Source organism: Hypomesus transpacificus, chromosome 23 (genome assembly GCF_021917145.1).
Source record: "Hypomesus transpacificus isolate Combined female chromosome 23, fHypTra1, whole genome shotgun sequence".
Taxonomy (NCBI): Eukaryota; Metazoa; Chordata; class Actinopteri; order Osmeriformes; family Osmeridae; genus Hypomesus; species Hypomesus transpacificus.
This window is the reverse complement of record NC_061082.1, coordinates 14,609,737-14,626,449: the sequence shown is the minus strand read 5'-3', so window position 1 is coordinate 14,626,449 and position 16,713 is coordinate 14,609,737. Positions and strand designations below refer to the sequence as shown.

Below are 16,713 nucleotides of genomic sequence, written 5' to 3'. Positions count from 1 at the left end.
GGGTGAATCTACACGACCGGGAGACCGCAGCAATGTGGGCCGTGAGGGAGAGCTCGTCATCCATGGTAACCCCAAGGTTCCTGGCAGAGGATGAGGGGGTCACCGTCGCAGATCCCAGGGTGATTGAGAAGTCATGGGAGATGGAGGGTTTGGCCGGGATGATGAGAAGTTCCGTTTTGGCAAGGTTCAGCTGGAGGTGGTGCTCAGTCATCCAGGTGGAGATGTCTGCGAGGCAGGCCTCAATCCTAGCTGAGATCCCCGGATCGGTCGGAGGGAACGACAGGTACAGCTGCGTGTCGTCAGCGTAGCAGTGGTAGGAGAAGCCATGGGAGGTGATGATTGGTCCAAGTGAGGTGGTGTACAGAGAGAAGAGGAGGGGAACAAGGACGGAGCCCTGTGGGACACCAGTGGAGAGCTGGCGAGGGCCTGACAGTTTGCCTCCCCAGGAGACCTGGTAGGATCTTCCCAACAGGTAGGATGAGATCCACTGGAGTGCAGTGCCAGTGATGCCCATCTCAGAAAGTCTGGAGAGCAGGATATGGTGGTTAACCGTATCAAACTCCGCAGAAAGGTCCAGCAGAATGATGACGGATGACCTGGAAGCCGCTCTGGCAGACTGGAGGGCAGTGGTGACTGAAAGGAGGGCAGTCTCTGTGGAGTGGCCGGTCTTGAAGCCCGATTGGTACAAGGCCATATCTTGAACCCAATAAGGTTTGAAAACCATCAGTCAAAATGATATTTGATTTATTGACACAAAGAGATTGAGGCAATGTGGACATTTACATAAATACACCCCTTTTAGACATTTTGTATTACATTTCTCATTCCATTTCACCCTATATAAAAACACAAGTCTTGGCATTTTTTTTCCTTGCCGCACTGCATGCTGGTTACCCAAGAGCGCTGACACTGATGATCTAGCTGTGCTCCGACTGCGTGATATGACGAGATGCTAGTGACGCACTAAGGTCTCGGAGTCTCCTGAAATGGAACGCGTCTTTCTGCCTTGAAGCTGCGTGCGCATCATCATAAAGGCCCCATGTAAATGTCAAGATAACATCCAAGCTAACAATTTCGCCAAATCTGACTGCAGCTTTGTACACCATATGTACTGTGTTATGGTTATGGTACTTTGACTTTCATTAAAGTAAAACATACTGGTTTGTCCTTTTTCATCAATGTCTTCAAAAAAGCAGTCTGCAGAGCTACTGTGTCTGTGGGGTGACTGTCTGTCTCTGGAGGGCTGGCAGGCAGGGGCAAGCAGGGCCTGCATGCAGGCAGTCAGGGCAGGCCAGCTGGATGAAGCTGTCCTGGTGTTAGGGCTGAAGAGAAGCTGCCCAGCTGGAAGGGGGTGGTCCAGCAAGTTCAGGTAGTTCAGCATCCCTTACGGAAGGAAAATATATTGCAGTATGTTGGAAAATATGATGTGATATATTAGGCAATATATGTCCATATATGGGATTTAATAATGATATTGTACGGAAATACATGGGATAATATATTGATGATAAATATATTACTAATATATTATAAACTATCTAATATATTCATGTAATATATTACAATATATTGCAGAATACAGCAATGATTGCCGTTTTCCATATATTGCAATATATTCAACATGAATATATGATATATGTGTTTATATATCCCAAAACATATGCAATTTTAAATCTATAAATACCAACATAATGTATTCCGATTTATATGGGAAAATGTATTGGTAATGTATGTAAAGATATAGTGTCACATGTATGTTTAATATATGGTAGAATATATTTGAATTATATGTAAAAAATATAGCTGTAAGCAGCAATGGCGAATTCCTCCTTCAAAATGGCAAAATATTGTAAAATTGATATAATAGTTACACCGGGATTACCCAGAAAACTAGAAACTAGAACTTTTTTTTTTTGTAAAAAAAAAAAAACACCTATGTCTAGAGTTGAACCTGGAACCCTTCAGTTACCAGCACAACCTCTCATCCAATTGAGCCATTCCAAGATCTAGACTTTGCAGTGTTCAGTTACTGAACGATAAAATAAGACGTTTCTCCTATGGCAATCATAGTCACATTTGGTCCAAGCTCAAACAGCTCTAATTCAGTCATATTTTCAGATATTAAGGTGAAACTTTGCAGGGTACTTCAGGGGGAAGTCACCTTAAAGCCTATTCCTGACGGGGGAATCCTAATTATATGGAATGATATACATGAAATAAATGTACAGATATGTGTTCAATATATTGTGGAATATATTTTAAATATAGGTAAAATTATATGGAAAAATATTTGAAATATATGACAATGATCGCTTCCAGCAAACCTCTTTTGAATTCGCCACTTCCCCCTAAATAAATGTCAATCTTACGGTATTTACGTGTTTGGGGGCAAATTTTCAGTTAGCAGGTGGTACTGTTTGAATCGGGATTCCATTTGAAATACTGCCGTTGACAACCATATCCGAATACCTTCTAGATGGCTGAGCGGTTAGGGAATCAGGCTATTAATCAGAAGGTTGCCGGTTCGATTGCCGGAAGCGCAAAAATGAAGCTGTGTCCTTGGGCAAGGCAATTCACCCTACATGCCTCGGGGTATGTCCCTGTACTTACTGTAACTTACTGTAAGTCACTAGATAAGATCGTCTGCTAAATGACTAAATGTAAATATCACCATATATGTCTGTACATTGTATAGACATGCTCTCGTATATGTACACATGCATTGTACAATATATCTTTCCATATAATTTTACATATATTTAAAATATATTCTACCATATATGAAGCATACATGTGACACTATATCTTTACATATATTACCCATACATTTTCCCATATAAAGTGGCATGGATTATGGTGGTTATTTATGAATACATAATTGCATATATTTTGGGATATATAACCCCATATACTGTATATTCATGTTCCATATATTGCAATATATGGAAAACGGCAATCATTGCTGTATTCTGCAATATATTGCAATATATTACATGAATATATATTATAGTTTATAATATATTAGTAATATATTTATCATCAATATATTATCCCATGTACTTCCATATATAATATATTGGTCAATGTAATGGAAAATAATATATTACAATGTATTAAAATGTATTTCAAATCATATATTGGTAAATACATTTTCTTTCCGTAAGGGATCCTCTGTTGAACTCTGTTGAGCAGGCCTCTGCATGACCCTCCAGACCTGTAAAGTGAAGAAAGGATCCATGTCAGTTGTGAATAATTAAGCTTTTTACATCTACACTTGACATAAACTACAGTTTTGACTGTGAAATGCAGTGGCAGTACTTGAACTTGAATCCAAATGTGGTGACCTGATGGAGACCGGGCCATGCAAAGTCACTCAAAACATTTGGTTCGATTCCAGACTCTGGCAGGAGTATTTAGCTCTAAACTGGTAAATATATACAAATCTGACAAAAGACCAGCTCGACCTTTGCCTGTAAACAGTGATTCTGACTGTCAGAGACCTTTAAATACCCTTACAAAAAAGAAGTATATTAAAGTATACTATAAGTATACTAAAATATGGATAGTACGCTTTTAGTTCACTTTTGATATACTTTTAAGAAGTATGCTTAGAAAATAGTTCACTTTTAATATACTTTTAAGAAGTATACTTAGAAAATAGTTCACTTTAATATACTTTTAAGTATGCTTTGAAAATAGTTCTCTTTTGATATACTTTTAAGGAGTATACTTAGAAAATAGTTCACTTTTGATACACTTTTAAGTATGCTTTAAAAATAGTTTACTTTTGATATACTTTTAAGAAGTATGCTTAGAAACAGAAAATTGTATACATTTCTACTGGAGTAAGATGTACGTTTTCTATTATTATACAGCAAAAGCAGTAAAAATAATTTTAAAGTACATTACAGGTTACATTTTTTAGATCCATTTCATTCTAATTATTCACGTCTATGAAAATCTATTATGCATTGCACATTGAATCTTTTTTTGTTACTGAAGCTGTAACCTTTATTACTGCCAAAACATTCTGAAGCCCTATACTCTTATACTAATAATTATCAATTGGAGTATTAATGGGAAAAAAACGAAAAAGCTACTTGAAAATTTGAAGGTTATACTGACTGAAGAACGAAATAACAACGTGAAATAATGAAAATAGTGTGGCTCATTGGCTAGTCAATTCCCATGATGCAAGGCGGCAAAGTGTTAAAATTTGCCGATAAGTTTGCCGTTTGTTCGAAATACAAATGTAACTTCATGAATTTCGTTTTTTAAATGTGTCTGCTTAGAATGTAGTGTTTTGTTGCATGGTAATTGTCATTGTTGTGCTGGTTTACCATTGTCACCATGAGTTAAATGACTGTTACGTTTCATCAGAAGAGCTGGATTCGCAATCCATTAACACTTATACTATAAGTAGCTTTATTCAGAATCTGCAGTGTGACTTTGTGAGGGCCCCCGTTCTCGCCATGTGATGCAAGATCTGAGGCGTCCGAAGGGCCCCTAAACAAAACATTTTATTAGTAAGTCATAGTGAAATTTTATTTATTAAGTTTACTTCTTGAGGTACTTATATTAATTGAAAGTGCACTTGAAAGTATTGCAAAGTATACTTTGAGGCTCTTTAGGAAGTATACTTCATGAACCGAAAGTGCCCTACACAGGTTACTTTAGAGTATTCCAAGGTATACTTTTAAGTACTTTAGGATGTGTACTTTAGGAACGGAAAGTGCACTACACAGGTTACTTTAGAGTATTCCAAAGTATACTTTGAAGTACTTTAGGAAGTATACTTGATGAACTGAAAGTGCACGACACAGGCTACTTTACAGTATTCAAAAGTAAACCTTAAAATACACTATAAGTGTACTTTAAAGTGTACTAAATGACCTAAAAAGTGGGCCAATTCAGTTTACTTAGTACAAAAATTGTATATAAATAAGTACACTGCTAGTATACTTTAAGTAACATGATAATAGTATACTTTTTATACTAAGTATACTTACAAAATAAACTTGAAGTATACTTCTTTTTTGTAAGGGTAGGCTGACCGAGTGAAACTAGCCTGGCTAACGTAGGTCGCTTTCTCAGGAAAATGACAAATGAAATAGGCTTGTTTTGAAAGATCCTATACACTGGCTATCTTCAGTAGACTCTTGTCTACAAAAAGCAGCCCTCCCTGACGTTTTAGGACTAGAATTTAGTGAATTACGATATCGTTTACACACTGCCAGTGAGTAAGCGAGCCGAGTCTGTCACTGAATCAAAGTCAAACGATGTACCCCCGGGACGCAGGCTCACTCCACTTGCAAGTTTTCCACAAATCACAAAAATAATCTGAGCATCTGGCTACAAGCACAATTCCTACATCTCCTAAAGGCTTCCCTCCTCGAGGTTTGGTAACAAACACATTTTTGGTGTCGACCGAACTGTAAAATGGTGAACTTATGAACATAACGCGACCAAAACATGGCTGCCGCCTAAGCCTATGCGGTCTCCCTGGTGCATAGGCTTATTACAAAGACTTTCACGAGCCAAATCAAAATTCTGAGCCGACAGGTCTGTGTGGAATCGTTTGTTCTCCTAAAAGCTGCCCTCCTCTACCTCTCTGATGAATTTGCGGAGATGCGATGATTCAGTAATTACACAGAGGGAAAAACTAGCTACTTTTCGAGTTCGGTTTTCCGTCACTTCAAACTCACAATTTAAAGGTCTCAAAGTGCTCAAACCTTCACCATAATTCAAGAGTAGTGTACTTTCACGAACCCAATCATTGATTCTAGATTAAAATGTGTAAAAATAGGACTTACCGAACGTGGCTGCCTCCGACACATCTTTCATCCAGTTGAAAACAACAATGGCCGCCGAAAAATAATTTATATTCATAACGGCGAGCTGCGATTGGAAGCGAAATGAGGGTGAGAGTGGGGCTTGGTCAGCACACCATTTCCAGAAAGGATGTGTGTGCGTCTCGCCAAGCTCGCGCGTGTCAGTAGGTTGATCACCTGTTCCTCTTTGCGCTGTATAGCACAGCATTTTCAATATGCGACGTGCGGAACAAGGGGTGAAAATGCTGTGCGACACAACGCAAAGCGGGACAGGTGGTCACCCTAGTGTCAAGGGGCAGGATGAGTCTGTGAGAATTTGGAGCGCGCACTGTGGAGCAATTCAATTGAATTAAATCATATATTGACATACCAAGGTGAAATTGTTTATGGTACTAGAGATTGATGTCGTCTTGAACCCTATTAGGTTTGAAAAACAATCAGTCAAAATTATATTTGATTTATTAACAAAAAAAAGTATTGAGGCAATGTGGACATTTACATAAATACATTTCTTTCAGCCATTTTGTATTGCATTTCTTATTCCATGTCACCCTATGTAAAGACATACATTCTACACATCTGGAACTAATTTCAAGTTGATTTGGTCTATGGTTTATGAGTAGAAGGGTTTTGAAGGTTGTACCAAATTTGGACAGTACAGCAAAATCTATCATGGCTGACCTTATGGGTTCTTGAGGCTTTTTTGTTCCCCATGAGAAATAGGCATGTATACCAATTTTCAGGCATTCTGGAGTAATAAGGCGCTGGGGAAATCACGTAGACTTTGGGCGTGTTTTATAGCGCCACCTATGGGCGCACATGGGCCACTAGCTGTCTGGGAGTAATGAGTGACATGTTGTATCATTGGGCCAAATTGGAAAAAATCGGGTCCAGGACTTTTTGAGCTATTGGGCCATTTAGCGGAGAAATATAATAATAATAATAATAAGAAGAAGAATACTAACAAAAACAGTAGGTTTCCTCCTACCGGAGGAACCCTAACAACAGGTTCCCTCCTACCGAAGAAGCCCTAATAATAAAAATGAGCACAAATACAACATGGACCATCTCTGTATTCCAGCTGGCACAAGACCCGTTACATAGAGTGCGGGTGGCATTTAATCTTTCACTCGGCCTAAAAAAGGTGTGGAAAAAGACAACCTTTTGTGTGCTGTAGATAGATCATGTCAGATCTAGAAAGCGTATCAGATTTTACTTAATGTGTGTAAAAGTTGTATTTTGTCTGCACATTTGCCATGACATTATACGAACTACAACAGTGATTTAAAAGAACTACAGCTCTGAATTAATCTGTCTGTCTCCGAGCGTGGTGCACTGTGGGAATGCCAGCGGTGCAGAGCGGTAAAAAACGCTGCAGTGTGAGCGTTGATATTTTTTAATATTGACCGTTAGAGACTTGTTGCTCTTGTGGTTAGTGGTAACTTATTCAAATTTTTGTACTCGCTGTGATATATATACTTATATTTTAATGTTGCTTGTTTTTTCTACAGGTACACTTGGACTTATAGCGGTTCATGTTCTTCAATTGTAACTTGTTTAACTACATGCTCTTATGGTTCTTCCCTTTGGCACTTATTTTGGTTGTTCACAATATGTGCTTCATGTTTTGGCTACTAGAAATGTTTTGGGGCTATCTTGTTATTATCAGTGACCTATGCACTTTGTAAAGCTCTCTCTTGGAAGTCGCTTTGGATAAAAGCGTCTGCTAAATGAATATATGTAAATGTAAACGATTCTGCATTTCTTTTTTTCCATAATTATCAATTTAAATTAATGCACTGACTCAAAATAAATAGTTGAAACTTAAATTTTCGATTTTACTGGGGCTCAGCAGATTTATACTGGGGCACGCGCCCCAGTAAAAAGGGTCTAGCAACGCCCCTGTGTCTTTGTCAGAAATAGTAATCCATCAAGCATTGCACAGTCAGTTGGTGAACAAGTTTAAGAAAGCTTTATTGCTTGTGGCAGCAAGGAGACAAAACATCACACACCATTGTGCTACAAAGTTTGTCTGCTAGCATATTGTGCTAGCTATCTATTTAAACAGAACCACTCTTTACAGTGATTGGCTAAGACAAAGGCATGGCTTTTCTTCATTGGCTCCCTTGCATAGACCTGGCGCACATGTGTGCGTGCATGTTTGAGTGTGTGCGTGTGTGCGCTCTTTGACCCCCGTAAACTTGACCATATGATTCACCAAACACAGATAAGGCCAGACATCTTTCATGCAGCAGCGGCCGGCTCATAGAGGGCGCTAGAGCGCCGCCCCACCACTGCTGCATCACATTCCGACCTGAAACTTAATTTAATAAGATTTAAAAAAAAAGAAAAACATATCTAATGAGTAAAGTCAATATTATATAGCTAATAGAATATTGAATCTGCAAAAAAAAAGATATACGTTGTCTAAAGTTAGCTGATTTCCGGCTGGGCGCAAGTTACTTGCGCCCCATTGACTGTCGTTATAAGTTGTACATGCGTAGTTCGCTCCTCTCAATGCAAGAGATAGGACCAGAGCCTGTTTAAGGAGAGCCTGCCCACTCCCTATTAAGCCCCATTGTACCGAATTTTGTTGCAGTTCCACCAGAGTTCCACCAGGAGTGATCGCGGTCGAGTGCAAAATGAATGGGAGTCTATGGAGCTAAACGGCTAAATTTGTCTCTTTCGCCTGATTGTCGTTGATAAATCTCAGATTTGATTATAGTTTTTGCATGTTCAACATGGATTACAGGTCAAAAGTTGAATGAACGAGTACTTATGTCCTTTCGATTTCTTACGGGGTAAGTCGTTGTTGCCCATAACACACTAGCATTCTGCTAACGAATGTTGATTGGTTAGTGAAGGACTGACAACGACCAGAGATCCCGCTTGATGGCATCCGAAGCATAACCAGAATGTCAGAGCATTAGCAACATAAGCAACAACATTAGCATGCCAAAACTCTTTCTAGCATTTGTATTGACAGGGAGAGCCTAACCTGTCAGCTGTGTTGTCGATGCCTCGAGAGTAAAGTGGAAGTAACCAGAGCTTGCCGTCAAGCAGTAGCATTGGTCGTACGATGTGTATGACATCAATGCCATTTTCAAAGGCTTTTTAGAACAGAAAGGCGACTTTAAAAAAAATCTAACACCCAGTGGTGGTTTTTTTTGCTCCCCTTTCGATTTCAGAATTCAAATTACTAGACAAAACATTATATCCTGAGAAAAGTGTATTTTGAGGGGTATAGCTCCATAGACCTCCATTCATTCTGCACTTGACCGTTAGCGCCCTCATATGGAACTTGAGTGGAACTGCAACCAGTTCAGAACCCGGAAGTTTCCCGAGAGTGGGAGTTCTCTCTTTATTACACATTCTCTGATAGGACCTCGCCGGGGCGCAGAACACCTGCGCCCCAAACTGCTGATTTACTAGAGGGCTTGTCAAATACATTATGATAGGGCCCGTTATGTATGTCACATCCAATCACATCACTCAACACATTTAAGAAGTTGTTTATTTACGTTGTCATGGTGTTGTCTCAGAACAGAACTTGTAGCTACCATAGCTCTAGCGTTATACAACTAGCTAGCTAGCTAACGTTGTGATGGAAACTTGCAATTCAGTCAAGTCGCTTAAAAATACGCCCTTTGAAAAAAGAAATGTTGGACCTGATCGGCGAGACCAATTTTCACCCTACGTCACACGACTGTCAAGCTGGCTCAATTCCGCATGTCGGTTGCAAAAGACAAACTTCTCCCGAGTAGCCTACAGTATAATACACTTGGAGTGTCGATCAGGTCATCATATATATCTGTTCACTGGATTACAGGGCTTGACATTAACTTTTTGAGGCACTTGTCATTTGGGCAAGTATATTTACGTTTCACTTGTCAATGCACTAAAGTCACTTCGATACCTTTATATTGCCTGACCAAGTGATCGGGCAAAACTAGCCTGGCTAACAGAGGTCGCTTCCTCAGGCAAATTATGAATGAAACAGGCTTGGTTAAAGAAATCCGAGAAGCTGGCTATCTTCAGCAGGCTCGTTTCTACGATAGGTAATCTGCCCTGACGTTTCTGGTGTATAATGGAGTGAAGTACAACATTGTGTACATTACCAGTGAGTGAGGCTATGGTCAAAAACAGTGTAACGGGGACACAGTCTCACTCAGATTGCCAGTTTAAACAAATCACAAAAATAATCGGACTAGCTGGCTAACAACAGAATTCTAATCTCTCTTGAAAGCTGCCCTGCTCGACTTTTTAGATGTAGAATTGACTGTAAAACGGTAAAATTATGAACTTAGTGACATGAGTCATGACGTGAAGACATGGCTGCCGCTCGACTATACGGTCTGTACTCTACCGGGCGACATTCTCACTAAAATTTCAAGACTTTCGTGACCCAAATCAAAATGTTAATTCGACAGATCAATGGGAAATCGCTTTTTCTCTTATAGGCTGTCCTCCTCGACTTTTTGGGTCTTTTTAAATCAAACTATTTGTATGATCCGTGTGGTCCTTTTGCCGTTTTAAATGCTATCCTTTCCCAGTTTTCTGCAGCCACATAGTGCGCGCATCCCGAATGTTTACAAACAAAAAATGGGTCTATTCATTCAGCAACCATCGAATGACAGCGGAAAACACATGTTTTCATCACTTCAATTGACAAATGTGTAAATACATTTAGGAATGCACGAAAATACTGCTGTTGAGACATAATTTCTTCCCCCGGGGGGGCATGCCCCCGGACCCCCCTAGCAAGGCGAGATACTAGCCTAAATATACTTGTAGCCCCCCCTGGAAATAAATGCACCAGCCGCCACTGCTTTCATGGCCTCTCCAGTAAGAGAGAATGGTCAGCCCAGGTCACCTTGTTTACGTATGCCTTGTGTTACCCAAAGTTCAGATTTGAGGGTAGGCCTCTTTCTACACACAAGGAATGCTGAACACAGAATCATTCTTATACAGAATAACAGTTACATCTTCAATTTTTCCAACAGTCTTACTATACTAAACCTTGCAGTCACGCGATTGAGGTAAACAAATCCTTTCAGTTTCCTCTTCTGAGCCTATGCAGGTCACGTGAAAAAGACTCGTACCCAAAGACACAGTCGAAAAACGAATCTTTTACACGTAGACATGGACAGGAGATGAACAAATCTTTTACCCAAAGACACAGTCGGCAGATGAACAAATCTTTTACCCTAAGACACGGTCGGAAGTTAAACGAGTTGTACTAAAAATAGGTACCAAAGCCACTAAGAACACTGTCATCACTAGCTGAATCACGGGCACTGCACTATATCTATAATTCCAAAAATCTGTGTCACCGACATCCCGGGCACTGTGCCCTATCTATAATTCCAAAAGTCTGCATTTGTGTGTTATTATGATCTTAAATAACAAGGATGAGAAAATATGCTCTTGGCCCTCCACACATAAGAGCAGAGTATTTTTTTCAACCAATTATAATCCAGGATTATTATAAACTAATCCTTACTTTAAAACTTTTGGATGAATCCGAAGACTGGAATAAAGAATCAAAATGTATATTCGATGTGTTTTTTTTTATGTGGTTGTACTTTTATTAACTAGTAACTCGCATTCGTGCGTAACTAGTTAAGTAGTTCAGTAGTAACTCTCGAAAACGTGCAAAAACTTTAATTCGGTGGTGTAATGCGAGTTGCACAATACTAGAAGCACCCTCTTTGCGCTTATTCTGAATGCGAATTGGCAAAACCGGAAATGCTTTTTAGGACTCGAGGCCGGAAGTTAAAACATGGCATATATACAGCAACGGTTCCGTTACTGGTTTGTAAATGAGATTCAAAGTTGTAGTTCCCTGCTTTACAAGGTATAAAGGCATTTTAAATTAAGGACAGCGACGTGAAAGTAGAACATTGTCATTCAAAAATGATCATGTCTAATACGTTGCAAATTTAAAGCTGGAAAGTTGGACTAGTACCGGACGTTTTCAAAATATTGCGGACGCCATGTTTACTGTATGTATTCTATCGTAAACATTTGATTCGTGGAGGGATTAAGAAATATCAGGAGCTATCTTCTGACGTTACGTTTCAAAGGGCCATCGTATGAGGTAAAGTAATCGTTATTTTTTTTATTACAAATGTACTGCAATATATTATGTTAATGTACTACCTACACGGAACCACTATTCGCGAATATTACCAGATTACTATTTTTTAGCTCTCTAGCTCAGATGCTAAGCATACCGAAAGTACCGCTCCAAGAAACCAAAATGGCTTTAGTAGTTGAGCTTAACGATTCCGAACCTGGTTTAGGCAGGGTGAGATTTGTTGCCTTAGAATAAAAATACTGTTTTACACTAGATGTTACAAGAAACGTATTAGACTAGTACGCCTGTACAACGTGTGCGTCAATTGCAAATCATTTTAGAGTACAAGCATTTAGCCTATTTTTTGTTGTATGTTTGTCTGCTTTGGACATTGATGGAATGTCTTTGTTCTACCAATTGTTTGCTGTCGTTGAATTCAGGTTCTTTGAATTTTGCGACTCCACAAACGTTGAAAGATTCAGTTGACTTGGTGTGACACATTTTGGTTGGTGTTTCTGCTCGTGTTTTTGCACAACTGCGTGCCTTTAACAAAAATCAATTCATATTTTATTCCATTAACAATAGCCACTACCTTTGAGAGCCTTAAGTGCTCACACTTACACTCAAGGAAATACTTTAATTGTTATAATGAATCATAACAGTCTGTTTGGAAGACCACAAGGCAGAGTTTTCCAGTCCCCTAACAAGACGGGCATGTTCCAGTCCTTTGGACCGCCAGGATCCACTACCTCTTCCCAGGGGACAAGTTTCGGGCAAACTGCGACATTTGGGCAGTCATCTACCTTCAGTCAGCCAGCAGACTTTGGTCCGACCTCAGAACAAACCTCCATGTTTGGGCAATCACCTGCCTTTGGGCAGGGACCGTCTCTGGGGCAGAGCTCTCTCTTTGGGAACAGGGGTGGGCTTGACCATGCTTCTTCACCATCCTCTACATTTTCCACAATGACCCAAGCTCCAGCCTTTGGTCAGACCTTGTTGGGACAGAGTGGCACTGGATTTAGTGGTCCTCCGCCATCATATGGAAGGGTAACTGGGAACATTCAGAGTTCTGTATTTGGACAGACCCCTGCATTTGGACAAACATCTGCCTTTGGGGAGCCCTCTGAGTTTGGGCAGCAGACCCAAGGTTTCAGCCTCCCTTCTGGAACTTCCCAGGTGTCATCTGGTACTACCCCCTCTTCTGGGTCACGGCAGTCCATGAGCTGCAGTCAGACTCCCTTTGGACTTCCACATACCACACCCATCTCCTTTGGCGCAGCTCCCAGTGCAGTTCACAACATAGGATTCCGGACATCAGAGTTCAGCTTTAAACCATGCAATGAGGCATTGTTCAAGCCCATCTTCAGTGTTAGCCCTGAGCCTGCCAACTCTCTGCTTACTGCAGCATCAGAAAAGCCCTTTAGCAGTGATTCCCAGCCATCATCAAATAGTATGGATAGCAGTGGGTCCACTAGTTCTGGCTTCTGTCTGCTGACCAATGATCCTGTTGGCTTCAGCTTCTCACAGCCAGCGGCAGCTCCCACCATCTCTGCTCCCAGCGGTGGTATCGGCCAGAATGACCCCCTTACCACCAATGCCACCTCCAGCACGCTGCAGTTCACCTTCTCCCAACCAGGCACTCCATACAATACCAACACCAATGTCAACACAGAAGCTGGCTGCCATCAGTCAGCCCCCAGAACCCCATCTTCCTTCAGCTTTGTGCCGAAAGTCATCCTTTCCCAACCAGTACCACCGATGGCCCATTTTGGAAGAGCCATTTCAGATAACACCTTGGCATTTAGGGACTCCAAAACCAAAACAGAGGGCCCAGTGAGAGCCGAGGAGAGAGATGATAACCAAGAGAGTGCTTTTGAGTCGACCATTTTAAGCAGGCTAGGGAAAGGGACCAAGCGAAAGGAGGAGCCTGTGGGTCCCTGTACTTCTGCAGGAAATCCAACCAATGCAGAGTACTCACAGGCTGGTACAGACGAGCCCAGACACCCTCCAAAAAGACCCCTCCTAAGGTCCCGTGCTCCAATGGGCGGGCTCTTCCATAGCGCCATGTCAGGGCTAATGAAGTCTACGGGCAATGTGGTGCGGAGGGAGCTTTTGAAAGAGGGGGAGCTGCAGCAACCAGAGTTGGGGGAGACGGAGATTGCAGACACGCTCGCCCTGAGGACCCACAAAACCGGAACACAGACCAGTGGATCAGTTGTCATGAGAGAGACTAAAGAGAAAGCAGAGGAGATAGGTAAGCCCCAATATATATTTTAGGTTGCTACATATTTGCTGCACTCTGTAGCAGAAGGAGATGTGGTTTCTAATAATGCTAGAGGATTGTAGTTTGTCATAAATATAGCTGTCTGCCTGGTTTATTTGTCAGTCTGGCCTAAAGCATTTTTAACCAGTTTGAAAAATGTTATTACATACTTCCCACATGTCTGCTAGCAAAGATTTTAAATCATGTAGACAAATCCAATAGTTGGACTGAAGACCCCTCCAGGACACAATATTTGTGAATAGGTTTGATGCTTGACAGATCTAGATCCAGAATAATTTACCTGGCTTTACTTTTAACAGGATTGATTGTTTTCAATGTTTAACAAGTGTAAATATCAAACACAATGCTGTTGTGCTATTATTATTGTTTTATGTTTTATCCTCTTCAAGGGTCAGTGGAAACCCCTGACAAAGAGCCTGAAACCAAGACCCCTGTGAGGCGAGCCCAACGTGGGGACAGCATTGATAGCCTAGGGGGCTTGTCTCCTACAGATACCACTAACATCCAGTGCAAGAATGTCCCAGCAAACCTCAACAAAAAAGATATTCTTGAGAAGCACTTTGCCCGCTTTGGGAAAATTTGTAGGATTATGTGCCGGCCTCAAAAGAATCTGGCAACTGTTCACTTCCAAGATCATGTGAGAACAGATTTGTCTCCTTCAGAGCTAGCTATAACCAAAATGTTTGCGTATGTATTACATTGCATTTACAGTAAATTAGTGAAAATGATAGATGGCACATTTCTTAGTTTTTTCAGCTATTTGACTATATGAATCATATAATTTTATTGCGCACTAATTCCTCAAACATACCTCTGGAACATTTTGCGTTTAGACATCAGCAGCAAAGGCAAAAAAGAAAGGCAAACTTCTGCATAAACATGAGCTACTTATCTTCTGGCAAAGAAAAAAAATAAGTAAGTCTAAAGTCTTTTTTTTAACCAAAATGCATGCTTTGTGTCAATAAAGGCTTCTGCCTCCTTGCTTATCTATGGCAAATATATTCGTCATGCATTTCATGGTTGTTTCAGCTACAGGAAACAAAGGCGAGAAACCACCAGAAAGAGAGGAGCCACAGACCACAGGCCCTAGACTGGGGGGCTTCCTGTCTTCTCCACTGAGAAGACCCCCACCCAAAGTTCCCATTGTGAGCAGCACTGCATCCATCAACTTCAGGTAACCAAATAAACATAGTTTGATTTCAGGATTTCTTTTTTTGTGAGATTGACAGACACCAGTTTATTGTAAATAATCTTTGTACATCACAAAAATGTCTCGTCTTTTCAGTTCACCAGGGAAGAAGTCATCTGTTGCCAAGTCTTTCCATTTTGACAGTGAACCTCAACTGGAAACTAGTTCTGAGGGACAAGTCTCAGACTGTTCCGTTCCCTCTTCCCTCCTCCACCTGATTGGCCAGCAGGCAGACACAGCTGAGGACAAGTACCGCCTCCTGGAACAAAGGGACAAGATCCTGCGTCAAGGTAAATTTGTGTCAATAGACCAATTATCACCCTACGTCACACAACTGTCAAGCAGGCTCAACTGCGCATGTCAAAAGACGAACTTCTCCCCGGTCTATTACACTTGTGTAATAGTGTCGATCAGGTCATCATATATCTCAGGCCACTGGATTGCAGGGTTTGATATTAACTTTTTGAGGCTCTTGGCCTTTGGACAAATACATTTATGTTTCACTTATCAATGCACAAAAGTCACTTGACCCCAATACCCTTAAATAGCCTGACCAAGTGAGCGGGTAAAACTAGCCTGGCTAACGGAGGTCGCTTTTTCCGGCAAATGACGAATGAAACAGACTCGGTTAAAGAAATCCGAGATGCTGGCTATCTTCATCAGGCTCGGATCTACATTAGCCAGTCCTCCCTGACATCTCTGGTGTATAATGGAGTGAAATACAACATTGTGCACACTGCCAGTGAGCGAGTCTGACTGAGGCTAACGTCAAAACAGGGTAACGGGGACAGTCTCACTCAGATTGCCATTTTAAACAAATCAGAAAAATAATCGGACCAGCTGGCTTAAAGCAGAATTCGCATATCTCTTGAAAGCTGCCCTGCTCAACTTTTTAGATGTAAAATTGACTGTAAAACTGTAAAATTATGAACTTTGTGACATGACGTGAACACATGGTTGCCGCTCGGCTATGCGGTCTGTACCGAGCGACATTCTCTCTCAAATTTCAAGATTATTGTGACCCAAATCAAAATTCTGATGCGAGAGATCAATGGGTAATCGCTTTCTCTCTTAAAGGCTGTTCTCCTCAACCTTTTTGATCTTTTTAAATCTAACTATTTGTATTATCCGTGTGGTCCTTTTGCCATTCAAAATGCTATCCTTTCCCGGTTTTCTGCAACCACATTGCGCGCGCATCCCGAATGTTTACAAACAAATAATTGGTCTATTGCGAAGCTCCCAGTTCACTGGTCAAATCTTTAATTGGACCATGATTTAATTTAACTAATCATTACATTGGCTGACTGCATGTTTCTAAGAACATTTTCAC

At 40.8% G+C, this 16,713-nt stretch overlaps 1 protein-coding gene and 1 long non-coding RNA gene across 6 annotated transcripts in view; one reads left to right on the top strand and one right to left on the bottom strand.

The window, feature by feature from the left end:
* Positions 1–729: 729 nt before the first annotated feature.
* Positions 730–5,866, bottom strand: LOC124485690. Its single transcript, XR_006958086.1, has 3 exons — positions 5,814–5,866; positions 3,149–3,214; positions 730–1,383 (listed from the first exon to the last, which is right to left on the bottom strand). It is a non-coding gene; the product is annotated as an uncharacterized LOC124485690 (long non-coding RNA).
* Positions 5,867–11,591: 5,725 nt separating this feature from the next.
* LOC124485751 (minichromosome maintenance complex component 3 associated protein) overlaps positions 11,592–16,713 on the top strand; it is a 56,837-nt gene continuing 51,715 nt past the window's right edge. For 4 of the 5 annotated variants that reach the window (XM_047047534.1, XM_047047533.1, XM_047047531.1 and 1 more), the window contains exons 1-5: positions 12,559–14,164; positions 14,584–14,831; positions 15,028–15,109; positions 15,224–15,368; positions 15,480–15,673. In XM_047047534.1, coding sequence (XP_046903490.1) covers positions 12,559–14,164; positions 14,584–14,831; positions 15,028–15,109; positions 15,224–15,368; positions 15,480–15,673 — 2,275 coding nt within the window. Of the gene's footprint in view, positions 11,932–12,558; positions 14,165–14,583; positions 14,832–15,027; positions 15,110–15,223; positions 15,369–15,479; positions 15,674–16,713 lie in introns of those variants that run through there. The other variant, XM_047047532.1, reaches the window with a different exon arrangement.